Source organism: Argopecten irradians, chromosome 11, assembly GCF_041381155.1.
Source record: "Argopecten irradians isolate NY chromosome 11, Ai_NY, whole genome shotgun sequence".
Taxonomy (NCBI): domain Eukaryota; kingdom Metazoa; phylum Mollusca; class Bivalvia; order Pectinida; family Pectinidae; genus Argopecten; species Argopecten irradians.
Genome location: NC_091144.1, coordinates 13,846,865 through 13,870,399, shown reverse-complemented (window position 1 = coordinate 13,870,399; position 23,535 = coordinate 13,846,865). Strand labels below are relative to the sequence as shown.

The 23,535-nt window shown below is 35.3% G+C and overlaps 1 protein-coding gene across 11 annotated transcripts in view; it reads right to left on the bottom strand.

Annotated features, from left to right (window-relative positions):
• LOC138334800 (sperm flagellar protein 1-like) overlaps positions 1–21,217 on the bottom strand; it is a 41,205-nt gene extending 19,988 nt beyond the window's left edge. For 5 of the 11 annotated variants that reach the window (XM_069283530.1, XM_069283533.1, XM_069283540.1 and 2 more), the window contains exon 1: positions 9,532–9,885. In XM_069283530.1, the coding sequence (XP_069139631.1) occupies positions 9,532–9,691 (160 nt within the window). In that variant the 5' untranslated portion in view covers positions 9,692–9,885. Of the gene's footprint in view, positions 1–9,531; positions 9,887–20,897 lie in introns of those variants that run through there. The other 6 variants (XM_069283536.1, XM_069283539.1, XM_069283532.1 and 3 more) reach the window with 4 other exon arrangements.
• Between the last annotated feature and the right edge of the window lie 2,318 nt (positions 21,218–23,535).

Sequence of the window (23,535 nt, the reverse complement as noted above, 5' to 3'; positions counted from 1 at the left end):
TACCAAGCATTAATTTACATTTGATATGAAATCAATATTGAATAAGTTCACAGAAAAGGTTTCTTATTAAAGGTGATGCTGGTACTCAAGCAATCTCAATAGTGTTTCATTATTTGTTAAATGGTAAACGATGTTACACATATCTCCATTACAGAATTAATTTGACATTAAAGATAACCTAAGGAAAACTTTCTCGCAAGGACAACATTGTACAAACGCATAATTGTCTTTTTACATTTAATCAATTAATAAGGAATGTACTGAAAACGTGTATTGAAATTGATATGAATTGTTTTAGTAGCGAACCGTTCATAATTTTAAAAACTACTATCGGACTCTCAAATTGTGCATTTTAAAACAAACAGAGAGTGCAATAGGATGAAACTGGCAATATTGAGATATAATTCCTAAGCATGTTTACTCCCTAAAAGTACAACTCGAACGCCTTTACCACACCGTATAAAAGATGGAAAAGAAAGATATCTTTAGTTTCTTATACTACAGCAACTGCTGCTTGTGTAGTTTCGTTAAAATACGACTGTTGTTACATGTAACGTATATTACGACACGTCAATAGTTGAAAACTATCAAAAGATATGACTGAATACTGAACGTGACCTCTAGAACAGGTAAGTGGTAACATAATCCCTAACATATACATCAAAAACAGCCAAAATAGATTTCGAAATTAGCAATGCATAGCTATCCGTAAATTTCGAACGCCTCATTATTTGGGCATTTCCCTTGCAAGTAGTACAAGATTAGGTTTTGAATCATGAAATGTTTGTAGGGATTAATTCCAAAAAGCAACGTCGCTACGGTAAATAACATTATACACCTTTACATAATTGATGATTAACTACTCCATGCCATTAACATACCGATATACCGGGATATTTACCATAACTGGTGTTCAACAATTATTTCTGGCCCTGGCAATCCTTACAGGAGCTAAGGTTTTAAACAAAACAAAAAAAGCTTAAATAATCCGTATAGAATATCTCCCAGTGGGGGAAGCTAAAGATATGACAGAGTGACATCTATACTGTTTAAACAGATCATTGACATAGTGGTAGTGCGAGGTTGAATCAGAGCAGTGTAAAGCAATAGGTTTTAGTTTCAACAGGGAACTTTGAGTTCTAAATGATTCCATACCTATGGATGTAACTAAAAAATTATATATAGTTACTTCATAATTGTTATCCTTTACATACATTGAAATATAACAGAAAAACAACTTAGCGATTCAAAGTAAAATACTAAGCAATTTAATACAGATACTTGACCAGAGTTGATTGTATTTTCAGTGTTTATTGTCGTTTCATTACAAAGTGTATTGTGTAAGTGTAAGTCCATAAAAACTAGTATTTTACAAATGATTTCTATGTATCAAATGTATAACATTTATTGTCAACAGGCTGTTGCTATGGACAATTGTATTGGGAATTCTTATGAGTACTACTTAAAATAGATTTGGTACTTAGTACGCCTATGTCATAGACAATATTTCAATTACATATCCAAAGGTATGAATCGGAAACCCAAATCTTCACATAAGTATGTTCTGTATAAATCGCCTTAACGGTGACCAACAATGAAGTGTGGTCATAACGGATATCCTTAGCAAGTGCCGTTAGAAAAATGTAACAAACAACATTTACCATTGGTATAAAAATATTACTGGCATTTAAAGTGTGTTTGGTAAAGATTTTCTCCGCGCTTGTTTATTACCACGACCTAAATCCTCTTTATAGCATAGCAAAGTTTTACGAACCGGACGCTAAGGTCCAAGCCAGGTTAGCATTTAATGAGCCCAGCAAATTGTCGCACGAAGGAAATTTAAGTATTGCCTTTTACAACTTAATTGGCGGTTACGGTTGTCAAAATATATATCGAGCCGTCTTAACACAGCTTTCATAGTTTATTTCTTAATTTATTCACAGGAACATGACCCCAGCGAAAATTGTAAACGTTTAAACTGACAATGTACCGCCAAGACGTACTGACAATAGCAACTCACTTCGCCGTGTATACAATACACTTTCGTTATTGCCTACATTGTTACACCGTCAATACCTTGGTGTATTAATTAACCTATAGAAATACATCGACACGTCCACCTACCCTAGTGAAAGCCTACACTATAATTGCAAACAAAACAACGATATTGGGGAATGGAAAGGATATCCTTCTCGTATATGAGTTGGTTCTGTCGTAAAATTCTTGACAAGTTGATACAAGTGACCATGTTATACAGTCAAATTTTCAAAGAAAAAGAACAACATCTACAGTTGTAACTACGTTCTTTCTTATAACCATAATAATCAAAAGTCAGTCTATTACTCTCAATGTGATGGTATATTAACATTAAAACATATTCGTGGCAGCTCTGTGAGATTGTTAAATCAAGTGGCACTTATTTCATTTAGTTTTGTTTTTTCATTAAGTTTCAGTATACATTTAGATAAAGATAATTTTAGCTATATCGATGTTCTCAGGAATTAAACTACGACACGATTATTTTGACATAAACATGTTTTTAAAAAATATTACTTTTAATGATTCCAGTGATATAACAACAGTTAATAAGCATGTGTGGTGTAATGTTGAAAAGATACTATGTTTGTTCAATCAGTACAGAAAATTAAAATGCGTTGTTAAAAACGCTCAACAAAATAATCTTATCTAGACAATTCAAACTTGTTAAAATACTGTTGCAATTATGGATTCTTAACATACACAGTTGAGTAATGTCGGATCATACTTATACAGATTCAAGATAATTATATGAAAAAGGGAAAGACGTATACCCAGTGTGCTCATTGTGTATTCAATATTTACTTAATTGATCAGTAGTTAAAGGCTTGTCAAAACCCGGTCGTTAACGTGTACAAGAATGTAGACAATCAATATATAGTTTCAATAGTTTTGGGACTTTCAGTTCATCGAATCAGACTTTTAATTCTACATTTTATTCACTGTATTGCCTTCTCCATAAGGACGTGGCGTGTTACTTATACAATACAGTTGTTAACCAAGTCAATGAAATACGATCTCTCACCTATGATACCGGGACTTCAATGCCGAAATACAAATAACGATTTTTTTTAAAAATCAAAGAGAAAATTGATATATGACATATATGTATCTAAAATGTAAATTGAGTTGAGGTAACATTATGTTATTAAATGACAATATCAGGATATCGACGTAAACTACTCTACGTATCTTGTTAATGGCTTTCAACAGACCTTCGCTTTTCACCTCACCGGTATCAAGTACAATGATTTCACACATTAGGTATCAAGCGATGTTTAAATATTGACTCAAGTTTTATTGGAATTATATAGATTTATGAGAAGACCAAATATCAATTGGAATTCTGTGTTACAATTGTACGTAAAATATGATAACTTCATTTACTGTGACAAATTGATGCACCCTTTTCAAAAGTTATGTGAAAATATGGCAACACATTATCTAGGGCAATACACTCATGTCGCCTGAGGCTGTATTGCATGGCTACCCATGCAATAAAGCCTCGTGACGTCACGGCGTCAACAAAATCTCTATTTCCTCGGTAAAATTTTAACATTTTTTTTTCACAAAATTGACTGGTTTTACTAATTCAACCCTCGGGATCACAAAATGTTGCAAAACCCTCGGCAAGCCTCGGGTTTTACTACATTTTGTGACCCTCGGGTAGAATATCCCTATCCTTCATATCCACATATGAAAGAGTCTTATATATATTAGTCACATGGACAGATAGTCGCTGAACGTGTAGAAACAAAAGAGCTGATAAGAGCAACAAAGAGATGCACCAATGGTAATCTACAATCGCACTTTCAATCAACTGGTACCCCTGAGTCACATCAAAGTTAACCGTGAACACTATACCTTTCTTTAGACATATTACCTCTCATATTGAAGAAACGGTCAGTGATATGATATGAATACCGGCTGTGAAATCGCCCGAGCGATTAGCCTACTGGAGAAAACAATTGTAAGAAAATAATTCTCTAACAACAATAATATTGCCATGATTGTCGATTTCAGTTTCATTTTTCAAATATTTGATTGACTAAAATGTGTTGAATTTCAATAGGATTAGACTTCAGACATAGCTTATCTTAATTTCTTATCGTATACAGTTGGTGCCAACAAACAAGTAAATAGGAAACATGTACATTGTCGGGGCTTATGAAGGTAAGGCTTAACTCTGTCGATTTGTGATGCAACCCCAATAATTGAGCTATTCGAACAGAATTAGATTAAGATCATTTCCTTTATTGTACCATTACATACAGCTGGCAGAGTCAGAAAAGATAATCACCTTTCGCGTACCCATGATTGTAATTTACAACAGGGAATTTAATGTGGTAGATCATGTTACATAGGCAGTATATTGACCTTTCACAACAGACGTGAATTTAATTGCAATTTCGCATTATATATTTAAATTCAAATTTAATTTCCTCACAATATTATGTCAGGATTTAAAGGTAAAACTACATGTTATTTAATCCTGCTTTTATTTTCATTTAAAGGATGGTGACATCCAATGGTAACTCACATAAAGAAATTTTGAGTAATGATATCACCACTGACTGACTAAATAAATTAATCTTAGGAGACTGCTTGCAACGTTATTTGTTTGTTTATATAAGTAGGTGTGTCCATGAAACAAATACATGGTTTATGTCAAACTAACCTAAAATGGTTTCATTGGTAAATGCATTTAATTTATGGCTTTTATTACATTACTTCAATACCTCCCTATAAGCTACATATCCAGCAAAATATTTTGATACCTAGAAAACACCCGAGAGGCTAATCCGTTCCTGATATTTCAGTAGCTTTCTACGCTTTTCTAGGACATTTATTGTACTTGGTTTGTACAACATGTACTTCGTTTGTTGTATTTATATATTTTATCCCTACTGTTGGCGTATACATTAAACACACGGCACCTCGCTGGAGATTTAACTGTTACGTTAAATAATACATGTAATACACAGCTTGACGTTGCCAAATTTTATATAAGTAATAACCAGTGTGTGAAGTCTTCATGTAATCTATACTTATTCCGCGGCTCTAATATCGTATGTACATGTTATGCTAATACCATATGAAGCCAATTTCCCGAAATGTCTTACGACAAAATTGTATTAAAATCGCCCGTGATCGATAGTTTGATATTGGATATGTTTACATGCAGTTACCAATACTGACAAATAATGCAGAAAAATCAAATACCGTATCCGACCTAAATAAGCGCACCGTCCCTTTAAGCGCCCATTTTGAGATCTTAATTTCACTTACATTGACTTGAATACAGACTGAAACTGAAACAAGCATATTTTACGATTTGATTTCTTAAATATATATGTAAATATTTAATGACCCATAACTGTGGCTGTGACTGTCAAAATTTTGTGAAATGTTAGCCAAATTTGGGGTTATTAAGCACCCCTTCATTTTTCGATTTTTTAACCGCTGTGGGCACTAATTGGGTCGAATATGGTTTATTATGCAATACATATATACATATTACTAAAAATAAACATATGAAATTTAAAAAGAAAACGTTTTAAAATGATCATATAAAATAAAGAATATTTGCTTATTATCATTGAATCATTTCGTATGTACATGTATCGTGGAGTGTTTTTTATCCTAAACAACTTAAAATTTAAACAAAAATATAAGAAATTTTGAACGCGAATTACGTGTTATATACAAAATTCCCAATTAGCTTTCGTCTTGATAATCAACACGTAACAACAAGCGTAAAACTAGAAGAAATAAATGTCTAAAAGGTAAAATGTGCGTTCTTAATCACGGTTAAAATCACTTATACTTAAAGGATATACGTCAGCCTTGGGTCATTTCATTAATCTCGAGAAAACCCATTAAGTCAACGTAGATTGCTTGATTGAAACTCTTTCAATTAAGAGCAAACTCCAATCAGATACCGACGTAAGTATTGAATTGCAAACTTAACTTAAAATTATGTATACTTAAATCATGGGTGTTAAAGAATTACTGTGAATGTGTATCGATAGCCACACTCTCGAAAATCTAAATGAAAGAAAGGAAAGTACAGCAGTACGTTAAGTAAAATTATAATTGTAGGATTTGTAGAGAGTGATTTAAATTGTTCAATGAAGCATGTCTTTTTATCTGAATTAGCTCAAGATCTTTACTTTTACAACGCACATAACAGTCTTTGTAAGTCAGTAGACACACTCGCATATTGCTGAGCATTACGCAGTGCTTAGTGTGTTGTGGGTATGACATACTATATTCTTGAATTGAAATACAAAACGTTAACCATGACATTAGACCATATATCCGTCCGAATGTCATAATTGCAGTGAGATGTGGGAGTCCCTTAAAAACGCTTTTATCTGGACAATAATATTGATGTTATACATTACTTTTACTATTGCATTTATCATAACGATCCATTATCATACTTTTGAAAGAACCATAAGCATAAAACATCTAATCGTCCAGTGGAGGAATGTTAATTACTAAACACTTTGGTTTCATAAAATGCATTTCTAAATTATAGCAACAAAGATGATAGATACTATTCTTTGAGTTCAGGAATCTCTTGCATTTTTCATTCATATCTGTGGTTCAAATTCAAACATTGTCCACAATTATCAGATAAAACTAATTTGTGTTGCTTAGTATTAAATAGGTTTATTTAGTTTTTGACCATCTTTATAACTCTTTTAGAGAGTATTTTACAGTTTGGTGATGTAGCTGATGCATATGTTTCCATCAATGATCTAATCCGTTATGCTACTAGTGTTTTCATTAATAATTAATAACATATATCTTTCACAGACAGCTGGCATGTGACTACAAGCCTGATCTGATTCGCCATGGAGATAGCCCTACATAACTTACTAAGGCTGCTTCGATAAACATTAATTACAGCGTATATATCCACGTACACTCCTTTAATGTCAGATCGTATGTATGGGTTAAAAGTAAAATTAGAAACCAAGACAAGTGTGTAAACCCAATTTGATTTTGTCTAAAAAAATCATCTTGTATATACCAGCCCCTTACTATAGTCACAGAAGGTTTGTCTGCTTGAAGGATAAGTTTACATAGTACTTAAAAATGACAGTTCATATCAATATGGTTAGCTCCCAATCAATACATGGTAAGTAATCCTTAAATAACCCCATCGACCTAAACTTATCCATTACCTACAGACACTCGGGAGAAGACGGTATTTACAAATCCTTCACTGGACCTAGTCAACGGACTGTCAATGTAAATATGACACAGCAAACACGGAGGTTTTTCTAAGTCAACAGTAGGATGAACCTACCAGGCATTGTGTAGTAACCCCCAAAACAAAGGTTGACATGGTTATCTAGAATTGTATTTATACATGTACGTTATGTGAAATATTGAAACCGTCAGCTATCAAAGACGAGATCAAAGTCAAAAGTACCAATTGAACAAGGAAGAAATAATATAGAAATTAAAGAGTATCATTTAGTATTACTTTGGTCATCTGGCAAAATACTGGAAATGATAAAGTACAAAGATTGTATATGTAAAACAGTTTTTAGACCTAGATGTAAATAGGAATATATTTAGTCTTTAGGCCTTAACAATATTACTAAACTAATCAACTATGACGCTTACCATGATGTAACCAATTATTTTGGGCAGTTATATACACTGACAACCCATCCAGCCCAACAGATCGTAAACTTTAAAAACAGCATCTAGATTCAGCTTGACTAAGCTGTTCTTTAGTCCTATGTATATTGCTCCTTGTTTGTTTTGTGTGTTGTGACATTTCATCTCGTGCTACAACTACAATATCACAACGCATGCGAGGCAGAACATATGACACCACTTAGCAAAGAGAATAATTTATAATGCATAAATAATAAATAGATAAATTCGCCTGAGCAATATTGCCTAATAGAAGAGTTTCGAGTCGTTTTGTGAGAACATATTACCCATATAGGGGAAATAGAACTTTATCAGAGCTTAGCAGTTGAACTACTACTTATATAACAAATCCAACAGTAAGTGTTTCTAATAAGTTTAAATGTATCTATCTGAGCATTTAGGTAATCTTCAATACTTTGGCCCGCAGCTTTTAGTTCCTGGTACGATGTCAATGTCCCGTACATATTCTAGCTGTCACATCCGTTTAATTGAAAATTCGATATTTGTGAGGTTCAGGACATATCCAACATAACTCCTGTATAGATGTCCTGTATGAAAAGGTCATACGTTGCGATTCGTCAATAAATCCATATGATATGAACCAGAAATACGTTTAGTTCAAGGATAGCATTGTTTAAACAGTAAGATAAAAACACATGACCACTTACACTGTTATAGATATGTAAGCATTATACTCAAGCATAACCAAAATCTTCAAACGAAGTATAATTACTAGTTTAAGACTAAATATCACGTTCGACATAAGATTAATTATTCTATATAAAACGAACTAAAACTTATATAAAAATATCAACAGTAAATGTAAAATCTACTTGATTCGAAACAAATGCTAATCATCATAACCATTTCGATATTTTCAGTGCATTACAAAGTAGAGGAATTGTCGAATGTCTACCCTTAAGGTAGAGAGACACAACGTGTCATTTATGCAATTGGGTTGGTTAGGATAGTTGTCGGTCATTAAATATTCCGAGCAACTAAGACCAGTGAATGATTTTGATTCACATTAGTATTTAGTTAATTAGATTATATTTGTGTTTAACTGTATATTTGATGTTTTACGGTGTTAATCTATAATTGACTTCCTAATTTTAATGAAAAAAAAAAATAACAAGTGCAATTTTTATGTGAAATATGGTAGATGCAATCAAAGGTAAAAATTAAAGCCTAATGAATAACATGTATCTGTTTAAAGGTTTTACAAAACTATTAAAGTAATTACAGTAATTTTCTTGCAAGGACATTTAAGAAATTTCGAGAGCGAATATCGTGTGTGAAGGACAATCCCTTGTCTCTATTGACAACTATGTATAATAAAGTAGCATAATCCTCTATGAAAACATCATTACTAAACGATAGCTCAGAAGAAACTGAAGACTACTGAATATCATACATGAGTAATATTTAGTAGCATGTTAAATTGTAACTTAAAGTATTCAACCAACGTTTAACATCTGAATTAATTTTAGCACTTTTAAATATAGATCATGCAAGTTCATAACATAGAATCTTAATGTGTATTTTTTACTGTAAGTGTTCGGATGATACTTTAAATGTTTTAATAGATTCTTATTTTATTACCGATGACCAAAAAGCTTTTCTAATGTTCAATGTACTATTTCAGAAGCAATATCCGGTAAGCCGGCTTTAAACTAGGCAGATTAAACTGGCATTTATCCATTACCGAAACTATAGAGAGTGACCACTTGATAAAGCTACCCTTATCATTATACTGGAATAAGAAATAAATATAAATTCAATTGTACCAACTAAATAACATCAAACCTATCTCACCTCCGTCTTCGAAATCCTTTTCCAGAGTGGTTTTTGGTCTTGAAAATTTCAATCTGCTTAGCCATTCCACAATAGTGTTGAATTCGGTTTCATCTATATACGATTCCATGCCCACTGTATTTAAACCGTTAAGGCTTTTTCTCACAGTAATTGTCGTCATAATTTAACATAAAGTTCATTAAGATACTAAACACATCCCTGCGCATTAAGTGCCTCCCAACGTCACATCCTAGAGTCTTATCTCTCTATAGATTTAAAGCCGCCTGTATAAACTCTACTATCCCAGTTCGAAAGTGTCGATCTGCCCTTATCCCAGCAAGCGGTGCCCGCTCGATTGTTGTCATATAGTAACAGTTGTACTCAACACGCGAAGGTGGTTCGATTGAAACACTTTACATGAAAGTGAAAGGTAATAGCAGACGAACAATTCTGAATAATAATGATCGCCTTATTTGTTCAGTGTATATTAAATTTGAAAAAAGGAAAAGAACATATATGGATCTATATATTCTACAGAAGGAATATTTACCATTTTCAATACCGAGCTTCCATTCGTATCTGAACATGCATTATAAACAAAACGTCTCTAAAAGTGCAAATAAAGGGGAATAACTAGGATAAATTGACCAACACAATACTCTACCATCAAATCAAAATGGAGATTTTCACAACACCACATAGGATTGCATTCAAGACGAAGTGTATACATTGTAAAGCTAAGTATCTTCATAACATTGATACTCTAATGCATCAAATAACCATTTAATGGATTATATGACTATTTTAATCAGGGTTATGCAATTGTAGAAGAACGGGGAAATAGACATTTGAATCCTGTCGAGTGTCCCGACAAGGAATCAAGCCCGGGTCTCCGTTGAGAAAATTTAAAGGCTCTACCGACTGAGCCAAAGAAGAACAAAAGAGACCGAATTTAACACTATGTACAAACCACGCCGACCCGTTTCTTTTACATAATGTACACTAATCTCCCTGTTTTTCTTGAGATTTCCTAAATCTCAACCCGAGTCTCTCTTACCACCTTCCATGGGTTATTTAGTTACGTTTACACAATATTATCCTATGTGAAAACAGATGTATGTACATGGAGTTAAATTTATGTACATGTAGTTCATAAGTCCAAATTAAGAATATTTGCATTTAGATTATCTTACACAGACTGATATTCTCTAGAATACAAAATTATTACGAAAAGTACAGAAAGTTCAACAACATTAAATAAAAGACAAATTGTGATTTATACTTTGTATACTATAATTCATAACCATATTTCACATGTAGCTGATAACTCCCATTTTCAAGTAGATATGAGGTTACATTAGTCTGGTAAAAACAAAGGTGACTAGAGCCAAAATGACCGCACCCATATGCAGATACAGGGGAGATGTCTACGATGTTACAAACACATGTTCTTGTCAGCAGAGTTACTAAAGGAATGATATTCACTAATCCTCTTAACACATATTATGGTGGTTACATATAAGTCACCAGCCTGAAAAGCCCTAGTTTCCTCTTATCCCCATATCAGATATAAAACAGTTTAGCACCATAATCAAACCCGCTTAAAATCACCAAAAACAAGGGGGTTTTTTTTGGTTTTTTTTTTTTTTGCTTTATGTGAAATATCATATTGAGTCAACTAGATGCATTAGTTTATAGTTTATTTCGGATTCTAAAATTACTTTGCAGGAAAATAATAGAATGATATAAAAATTGTTATTCGTCATCCTTTGAAAAAGCTTATGATTATATTAAATACATGTTGTAATATACAATAAATTACATTACATTTGCAATGTCTCATTATTTTCTTTGAAAATTCAGAACAACAGACATCGGAATGTCAACTACTTACAATAATCTGATCAAACAATCCTGACGTCTTTGTATTCTTGGTACAACGTTTTTCAATAAAGCGATGTTGTTATTGATATTTTAAGCTGTAGTTTTCAAAGATTTATTGTTTTGTTTTTATCATTTCATTTTTTTCTAACTTTTTACTAATAACAGGTTAGTATTTTCTTGCTTTAGTGATCACTTCGGTCATTCTTGCAGAAAGGACCCAATTTGCTGAGAGCTGGAGAATAGCATGACCAAATAACCGTGTTATAGGAGGAATATATTTTTGCACATGGTCTTTATCGCTCTCTCTCGACAGGTCATATCTTATAACGTGTAGCAGAATCACCGTATGCTTTAATGCATTATCTCATACAACAACCTATATATAGCGTGACTTCACTTTCTAAAATACGTTTTCATATATTGTCAAACACATAGAAAGTATAACATAAAATATGGGACACCATACACAATATTGATACTCTATTATCTATTAAGATTGGTCTAAAGTGTTCTTTTTCTCATATTTAATAGACGAACACAAAAAATAATATATAAACAGGTGTTGTATCGAATGTTGAATATTCCAGAAGAACTTAACAAATACTCACACAAACATTACAAGTGAAACAACATATTATGTACACCACAGTCCTGTAGAGTTTATACCATCGTCCAGGGCCCCATTGTTTAAAAGGTGATTAGCCAACGGTAATTAACAGATCAAGGTAAAAGAACTCCTCACAAAATAAAAATTATAGATTCTTAAGAACTCCAATCTTTACCTAAGCTTCTTGCGTATGTCAGTGGAAAATATAACTACATATTTTGCTACAAATGAGAAAGGAAATTTCACAAATCAAGTGATTGAGCTAATTATCTTTTGAATAACGGGGCCTTAGAGTGCATTATCAACATAAATGACTTTGTTTCGATTTTCATATCTACAAGTATCAAGTTTCAAGTAAATAAATATGTCAGTATTGTGAGGAATATCAAAATTCTAGAATTATTTAACAGTTGCACTAAAAGTATTCTCTAAATCAATGGCCTGACTCAAGGATCATGGACCAATCTTCTACATCAATGGCCTGACTCCAGGATCATGGACCAATCTTCTACATCAATGGTCTGACTCCAGGATCATTGACCAATCTTCTACATCAATGGTCTGACTCCAGGATCATTGACCAATCTTCTACATCAATGGTCTGACTCCAGGATCATTGACCAATCTTCTACATCAATGGTCTGACTCCAGGATCATGGACCAATCTTCTACATCAATGGCCTGACTCCAGGATCATGTACCAATCTTCTAAATCTTCTACATCAAAGCCTGACTCCAGGATCATTGACCAATCTTCTACAGCAATGGCCTGACTCAAGGATCATGTACCAATCTTCTACATCAATGGCCTGACTCCAGGATCATGGACCAATCTTCTACATCAATGGTCTGACTCTAGGATCATGGACCAATCTTCTACATCAATGGTCTGACTCCAGGATCATTGACCAATCTTCTACAGCAATGGCCTGACTCCAGGATCATGTACCAATCTTCTACATCAATGGCCTGACTCCAGGATCATGTACCAATCTTCTACATCAATGGCCTGACTCAAGGATCATGTACCAATCTTCTACATCAATGGTCTGACTCCAGGATCATGGACCAATCTTCTACATCAATGGCCTGACTCAATGATTCATGTACCAATCTTCTACATCAATGGTCTGACTCCAGGATCATGGAACAATCTTCTACATCAATGGTCTGACTCCAGGATTATGAACTCTAGGATCATGGACCAATCTTCTACATCAATGGCCTGACTCCAGGATCATGTAACAATCTTCTACATCAATGGTCTGACTCAAGGATCATGGACCAATCTTCTACATCAATGGCCTGACTCCAGGATCATGGAACAATCTTCTACATCAATGGCCTGACTCCATGATCATGTACCAATCTTCTACATCAATGGCCTGACTCCAGGATCATGGACCAATCTTCTACATCAATGGTCTGACTCAATGATCATGTACCAATCCTTCTACATCAATGGTCTGACTCAGGATCATGGAACAATCTTCTACATCAATGGCCTGACTCCAGGATCATGAAACAATCTTCTACATCAATGGTCTGACTCCAGGATCATGGACCAATCTTCTACATCAATGGTCTGACTCCAGGATCATGGACCAATCTTCTACATCAATGGTCTGACTCCAGGATCATGGACCAATCTTCTACATCAATGGCCTGACTCCAGGATCATGTACCAATCTTCTACATCAATGGCCTGACTCCAGGATCATGTACCAATCTTCTACATCAATGGTCTGACTCAAGGATCATGGAACAATCTTCTACATCAATGGTCTGACTCCAGGATCATGTACAATCTTCTACATCAATGGCCTGACTCCAGGATCATGGTACCAATCTTCTACATCAATGGTCTGACTCCAGGATCATGTACCAATCTTCTACATCAATGGTCTGACTCTAGGATCATGTACCAATCTTCTCTACATCTATGGTCTGACTCTAGGATCATGAAACAATATTCTACATCAATGGCCTGACTCAATGATCATGTACCAATCTTCTACATCAATGGCCTGACTCCAGGATCATGTACCAATCTTCTACATCAATGGCCTGACTCTAGGATCATGTACCAATCTTCTACATCAATGGTCCTGACTCTAGGATCATGTACCAATCTTCTACATCAATGGTCTGACTCCAGGATCATGTACCAATCTTCTACATCAATGGTCTGACTCCAGGATCATGGAAACAATCTTCTACATCAATGGTCTGACTCCAGGATCATCATCAATCTTCCTACATCAATGGTCTGACTCAGGATCATGGAACAATCTTCTACATCAATGGTCTGACTCAATGATCATGTACCAATCTTCTACATCAATGGTCTGACTCCAGGATCATGGAACAATCTTCTACATCAATGGTCTGACTCTAGGATCATGGACCAATCTTCTACATCAATGGTCTGACTCCAGGATCATGTACCAATCTTCTACATCAATGGCCTGACTCCAGGATCATGGACCAATCTTCTACATCAATGGCCTGACTCAGGATCATGTACCAATCTTCTACATCAATGGCCTCACTCCAGGATCATGGACCAATCTTCTACATCAATGGCCTGACTCAATGATCATGTACCAATCTTCTACATCAATGGCCTCACTCCAGGATCATGGACCAATCTTCTACATCAATGGCCTGACTCCAATGATCATGTACCAATCTTCTACATCAATGGCCTGACTCCAGGATCATGGACCAATCTTCTACATCAATGGCCTGACTCCAGGATCATGTACCAATCTTCTACATCAATGGCCTGACTCTAGGATCATGTACCAATCTTCTACATCAATGGTCTGACTCTAGGATCATGGACCAATCTTCTACATCAATGGCCTGACTCCAGGATCATGTACCAATCTTCTACATCAATGGCCTGACTCCAGGATCATGGACCAATCTTCTACATCAATGGTCTGACTCCAGGATCATGTACCAATCTTCTACATCAATGGCCTGACTCTAGGATCATGGACCAATCTTCTACATCAATGGTCTGACTCCAGGATCATGGACCAATCTTCTACATCAATGGTCTGACTCAGGATCATGGAACAATCTTCTACATCAATGGTCTGACTCCAGGATCATGGACCAATCTTCTACATCAATGGTCTGACTCCAGGATCATGGACAATCTTCTACATCAATGGTCTGACTCCAGGATCATAGAACCAATCTTCTACATCAATGGCCTGACTCCAGGATCATTGGACCAATCTTCATCTACATCAATGGCCTGACTCCAGGATCATGTACCAATCTTCTACATCAATGGCCTGACCTCCAGGATCATGGACCAATCTACATCAATCTTCTACATCAATGGCCTGACTCAATGATCATGTACCAATCTTCTACATCAATGGTCTACTCTATCAATGGACCTCTTCTACATCAATGGTCTGATCCAGGATCATGGACCAATCTTCTACATCAATGGCCTGACTCAGGATCATGTACCAATCTTCTACATCAATGGCCTGACTCCAGGATCATGGACCAATCTTCTACATCAATGGTCTGACTCCAGGATCATGTACCAATCTTCTACATCAATGGCCTGACTCCAGGATCATGTACCAATCTTCTACATCAATGGTCTGACTCTAGGATCATGTACCAATCTTCTACATCAATGGTCTGACTCTAGGATCATGTACCAATCTTCTACATCAATGGTCTGACTCCAGGATCATGTACCAATCTTCTACATCAATGGTCTGACTCAAGGATCATGGACCAATCTTCTACATCAATGGCCTGACTCCAGGATCATGGACCAATCTTCTACATCAATGGTCTGACTCCAGGATCATGTACCAATCTTCTACATCAATGGTCTGACTCCAGGATCATGGACCAATCTTCTACATCAATGGTCTGACTCTAGGATCATGGACCAATCTTCTACATCAATGGCCTGACTCCAGGATCATGGACCAATCTTCTACATCAATGGTCTGACTCCAGGATCATTGACCAATCTTCTACATCAATGGTCTGACTCCAGGATCATGGAACAATCTTCTACATCAATGGTCTGACTCAAGGATCATGGACCAATCTTCTACATCAATGGCCTGACTCCAGGATCATGTACCAATCTTCTACATCAATGGCCTGACTCCAGGATCATGTACCAATCTTCTACATCAATGGTCTGACTCCAGGATCATGGACCAATCTTCTACATCAATGGTCTGACTCTAGGATCATGGAACAATCTTCTACATCAATGGTCTGACTCTAGGATCATGGACAATCTTCTATCATGGACCAATCTTCAATGGTCTGACTCCAGGATCATGGAACAATCTTCTACATCAATGGTCTGACTCCAGGATCATGGACCAATCTTCTACATCAATGGTCTGACTCTCCAGGATCATTACCAATCTTCTACATCAACTGACTCAGGATCATGGAACCAATCTTCTACATCAATGGTCTGACTCCAGGATCATGGAACAATCTTCTACATCAATGGTCTGACTCCTAGGATCATGGAACAATCTTCTACATCAATGGTCTGACTCCAGGATCATGGAAACAATCTTCTACATTAATCAATGGTCTGACTCCAGGATCATGGACCAATCTTCTACATCAATGGTCTGACTCCAGGATCATGGAACAATCTTCTACATCAATGGTCCTGACTCCAGGATCATGTACCAATCTTCTACATCAAATGGTCTGACTCCAGGATCATGTGACCAATCTTCTACATCAATGGTCTGAATGGACCTCCAGGATCATTGACCAATCTTCTACATCAATGGTCCTGACTCCAGGAATCATGGAACAATCTTCTACATCAATGGCCTGACTCTAGGATCATGTACAATCTTCTACATCAATGGCCTGACTCAGGATCATGGACCAATCTTCTACATCAATGGTCTGACTCCCATGATCATGTACCAATCTTCTACATCAATGGCCTGACTCCAGGATCATGTACCAATCTTCTACATGTCAATGGACTGACTCAAGATCATGGGTCCTGACTCCAGGATCATGGACCAATCTTCTACATCAATGGTCTGACTCCAGGATCAGGATCATGTCTGACTCCAATCTTACTACATCAATGGCCTGACTCCAGGATCATGTACCAATCTTCTACATCAATGGTCTGACTCCAGGATCATGGAACAATTCTTCTACATCAATGGTCTGACTCCAATGTATCATGGACCATTGACCTATCTTCTACATCAATGGTCTGACTCCAGGATCATGGAAACAATCTTCTACATCAATGGTCTGACTCCAGGATCATGGACCAATCTTCTACATCAATGGTCTGACTCCAGGATCATGGACCAATCTTCTACATCAATGGTCTGACTCCAGGATCATGACCAATCTTCTACAATGTCAATGGTCTGACTCCAGGATCATCCTTCTACATCAATGGTCTGACTCTAGGATCATGGAACAATCTTCTACATCAATGGTCTGACTCCAGGATCATGGACCAATCCTCAGATCATCTACATCAATGGTCACTGACTCCAGGATCATGGACCAATCTTCTACATTCAATGGTCTGACTCCAGATCATGGACCAATCTTCTACATCAATGGTCCTGACTCCAGGGTATCATGAACAATCTTCTATCATGGAACAATCTTCTACATCAATGGTCCTGACTCCAGGAATCATGACCAATCTCTACATCAATGGTCTCTCCAGGGATCATGGAACAATCTCCCTCAATGTCTGAACCTCCCAGGATCACTCAATGGTCTGACTCCCAGGTTCATTGAACAAATTCTTCTACGCCAGGATCATTTGATGGCTCCAGGATCTGACAATCTTCTACATCAATGGATCATGATCACCAATCTTCTACATCAATGGGCATGACTCCCCAGGATCAATGTACCAAATCTTCTACTCAATGGCATGACTCCAGGTTCATGTACCAATCTTATACTGGGCCCTTCCTGACTCAAATGATCATTACAATCAATCAATGGTCTGACTCAAGATCATGTCCCAATCTTCTACATCAATGGCCTGGACTCTAGGATCATGAAACAATAATCAGATTTTTAAATTTAAACTTTGTGTGAATCAAATATGACGTAACTGTTTTTAATACCATTTATGATTGGCTGAGTCTAAGAGTGTTTTAGTGTTAGACAAAACTGTTTCGTAGTCCTAAGGCCTGTAATATTGTAAAAGGGATTTCATTCTATACGGTGTAGAGATACGGCACTGTTTCGGATAATTCCTTTAAGGGTGATCTCCAACATTGTTCCTGTCTCAACTCTGATCTTACATCTATCAAAGACAGTTACAATCATATGTACACACTATCAGTCGTAATATATGCATTGAATATTGGAAATTCAAATATCTTCTACATGAGGTCCAAGAGTATATAAATAATATGAAAGAGGAATATTTTTTCTTCGCGTTAAGAACCCTAACGTTCGAAAAAAATAGATTTTAAAAATATATTAGCAAATAGAGAAGCCTATAGCCATAATAAGTTTTTTTTTCATATCTTAAAATACGAGCTACATGTACGAATATCATACACATGTATCGCGCAAACGCGTGGTATGGAGCATTTCAAAATTTGTATCAACATATGTATGTCCTAGCTGCGATGACGTAGCTCTTGGCCTGGTTGTTCAAATCATGATTAGCTTTTAATCACATGATTAGTGAAAATTTCATTTTTTTATTTACTGAAGCATTTGTCATTATATCTTCGCTAAACTCAGCAAGTAAGTAAAGATTAGAGTTCTTCAGATTCTAATAAAATTTTGTAAAGCACTACCAGATTTTTTTTTTATCTTGTTTTGAAAATTGTCCTTAAACTGTGATTAGCCTAATCATCTTTTCAACAACGGGACCATATAGAGTACCTATACAGTCAATTGACCAAAAGTGTTAGGGGTCTAGATTAAATGTATATATATACATGTATAGTACCATGCAGAATACGATTTTATCGATTTTTAATCCCGAAAACGCCTAAAAATGGTCTCAGCATGGGCAATCTAGTGGGTCATAGGGAGGTTTTCTGATTCATCTACTAAATTTGCTATACTTTGGTACGGTACTGTTTCTATTGCTACACTAACATATCCATATTTACAATACTATATGATATCTGTATATAAGTATAACTGATAAATGTATTGGCAGTAATAACTATAGCCTATAGTCAGTAGTCACACACAAGTCTAAAAATGATAAAAATAATAATGAATATTGAGTACATTCCTTTATTCTTTTGAAATGTTATTATGAACTTGAAATATCACGATTTTGTCACTAAATCATTTGCAAAATACATGACATTTTTATTTTTTGCAGAATTCCAGGTCCTTACAACTAAATTTGGAGTTACAATTTCAGCATTTTACATGAAAAAGTACATTTTTTAATGTGACCTTAGTAATCCTCTTCCGTAGAATAACGGCTTTGGGTAGGTAATAAATTTACAATACGAAGGAATACATACACCAGGCTCACATTTTATCAAAACTTTATTCACAGGAAGACAAGGTACGTGAACAACCAAACTGCTTTGAAGCTTGGGCTTGCTTCCGAAAGGGCAGTAAATATTTAGTTAACAAATGCAAACATAGTCTACACACCCCAGACAGAGCTCTCATCAACATTCTCCTTACCTTATCACATGGTATATATGTATCCATGACATGTACTTCAGTAGGACAAGAGCAATATGGTGTATAATACATTTTATAGATCGCTTACCATACCGGTGACAGAATTTTAAACCTGTCAAATGTGACATCATTTTGCAATAATTTGTACGATTTGTGCCTATCTCGAATTACAATTTGATTTCATTTCTTAGTGTTATTCTTTAAATAAATTTATACATGAAATGCACTTTGACTAGAATTCAGGGAAAATATTAAAAGAAAACATAACTAAGTCGATTTTAATTTATTAAATAAGTTGTATATTTGTAACACAAAAAGTATGCATTGTGAAAAAATCAACAATTTTTACTGTAAGCATACAGTGTAATCAGACTATTTGAAGCTAATACTATTCTACAAATGACTTTGATAGCTGAATCCTGATTCGAATTATGGAACTCCATATCGCAGCATGAAACTAGTTAAATTTTATGGATACGTTACAGTATGGATACGTTACAGTATAATTAAATAATTCGGGTTTTCTTGCGATATAGATAAAACAAACAGGGATATGGTATGCTCTATGAAAGCATTTCATGGCAGAAGCTATTTAAGACAGGTTTTCAGTTTAACGAGCAGGATTTTGAGCTTCGTAATTTAATGCAATACGTACGGTATAACCATAACTTTTTCAATTTAACAAGATTTTGTCTTGTTTGCATCAATAGGTAGGTTTCAATAAGAAATCAATAGTTATTGTACACATGTGTACATTTCTTGAATGTCGTTTAGTCAAAATCAAGGCTATATCTAACATGTGATAGATTTAAATTCTCACTGATACTGTTAATCGATTTTGGTCGAGTAAACATCGTCGGAAGTATATTATCATTTATAAAAGTCGAACGTGTTATAATGACAGCCACACAAAAACCTAGATTTAACGTGCTTGTATTATTACAGACATGCTTTAAAGTATTCGCCAATCTACTTAATATACGCTTTCTGCGGATTAACGTAGTATTCAACATTAAGGCCTAGGCCTGTTAAGTTGTTACATTACAGTGAGCAGATTAAGCTGGCATTCACCCATCTATCGATTTTATACAATGTAAGGTGAACCTATTGATATTTTGATATTTTTATCAACATTTGTTTCCATTCAGTAAACTTTATGAAACTTAATTAAGTAAAAATGAAAAAGTAAAACTTCACTTACCTCCATCTTCGAAATCTTTTGCCAAATTAGTTTTAGGTCTTGAGAAGGGTATATGATCAAGCCATGCTACCATACCAGCGATCTCCGACTCATCTATATAGTCATTTATACCAACGGTAGTAGCCATCTCTCTTGATAAAGTCGTCATAATATAACAGGAAAAAGTAAATAGCACATCGAACAATATAAGTGAAAATGTCCAAATACACCAAAACTTGTTTAGTGTTCACATCCTAGCGTTTAATCAATCGACATGATTTAAAGGCCTACTGTACATGTTTCAGTGTTATTAATGAACAGGTCGGCTCACAAGTCAAGCAGGTGCTTGTTCGTTGGTGTATATAGTTACAGTTGTACTTGACACACGAAAGTGATTCGATTGAGGTACCGTACAAAGTGAAAGTAATCTAAAGCAGACGACAAACCGTAAACCAATCTAATTAAAAGTAGACTTGTAATTCCGCTCCACTACGCGTATACGGTGCTCCATTTGCATTACGTTGGAGCGTAACGTAACGTAGATCATCGCAGTGGAGCGGAATTATAAGTATAATTTTAATTAAATTGAACCGTATACATGAATATTATTTTCGGTACAGATGAAAATATAATTGAAAATACAACATTAATTATCAGCTGCATCCTGGACAAGTATGACAGCTTCCCAATAAGCCAAGATGTCTACCATAAGGGACCATTCAGTGAGGCTAATTCGTTACATAACCACGAAGCAAAATATGACATAAATGTATTGTTCTACAATCCTTATGAAACATATGACAAGATATAGTGACAAATTCCACAACATTGTTAAGTGTTGATCAATACGATTGAGCAGGTGCAACAGGTACGCTGTACCCTTGCCCGAGTCAAAGTCACTCACGTTAAACAAAAGCAATACATAACCACGGATGAAATTATTTTTAGACAAGAACATGCATCTAATAATGTTAAGACAACTGTAAGAGCGTTTTGAGAAGTTCTAGACAAAAAATTCTTTACAACACAGGCAAGGGTCAGGGTTCGGCATACACGGCTATAAGTAATGGCGATTGAACAGATCACATACATTTGACTACAGTGGGTCTTTTCTGACATATCACAGTTAAACCAACTAATCTAATTTCTATTATAACTTGTTTGTATCCGAAATATGTGCAAGTTTCAATGTACTCTTGGATCGAATTGTCTCTTTAAATTAGAACGAATATACGTATCCGACCTACTATGCCTTTCGGCCGGGCACGAATTGGTCGTAGTGGAGCACTGCCTCCGAAAATCACTCGGGCATAATTATCTATACTTTTTTGTAGCTCAAAAGACGACACCATTTTCTGTCAAAAAGTCTTTTGAGCTACAAAAATTGCAGCTATCTTTAAATGTGTTTTAGCCGCTAAAGCGAAATGGATTAGAATCCGAAGTTTTGAATCTTGGAGCTTTTCATCCTTTACGTACATATATATATATATGTAGAACTACATTATGTATGTAGAGTATATGTTTACCGAATCATGATCAAGACCCCTTAAACGGACAAAAATGGTTGATTACACTAATACTTGAGATTTAAGATTATTATAAATCTGGTATTGTCCAATTAAAAAAATCATATTGTCACTACAATACGTAATCCAGTATAAATTAATGTGCCTAATAAAAATTGTGTAAATAATAAAGTTAAGATATAGTAATTCTAAGTGCCCATGACTGTAATGATCACATCTGGGCTTGCCCATAATTAGCGGAACGGGGTGGATATCAATACTTTTGACATTTTATCCTCAAGAAACCCTGTGTTAGGGCACTCTGGTAGGGTAATAATTATAAAAATTCTAATTTACAAATGAAATCTAAGATGGCCATGTGTCAAATCTAACTCTGGTGGGTCAAAGTAATTATAAAAAAAGCTATACATAACCACTCATGAAATAATTTATAGACAAGAACAAGCCTCTTTTGTGTAAGAGTTTCTAGACAAAAAATTCTTTACAACACAGGCAAGGGTCAGGGTTCGGCATACACGGCTATAAGTAATGGCGATTGAACAGATCACATACATTTGACTACAGTGGGTCTTTTCTGACATATCACAGTTAAACCAACTAATCTAATTTCTATTATAACTTGTTTGTATCCGAAATATGTGCAAGTTTCAATGTACTCTTGGATCGAATTGTCTCTTTAAATTAGAACGAATATACGTATCCGACCTACTATGCCTTTCGGCCGGGCACGAATTGGTCGTAGTGGAGCACTGCCTCCGAAAATCACTCGGGCATAATTATCTATACTTTTTTGTAGCTCAAAAGACGACACCATTTTCTGTCAAAAAGTCTTTTGAGCTACAAAAATTGCAGCTATCTTTAAATGTGTTTTAGCCGCTAAAGCGAAATGGGTTAGAATCCGAAGTTTTGAATCTTGGAGCTTTTCATCCTTTACGTACATATACATTGTATATATATATGTAGAACTACATTATGTATGTAGAGTATATGTTTACCGAATCATGATCAAGACCCCTAAAACGGACAAAAATGGTCTTAGGGCACTCTGGAGGGTCCATGATTATAAAATCTATAACTACACTGTAATCCTCAGATCCCTGTGTTATGGCAATCTGGTGGGTCCATAATTATAA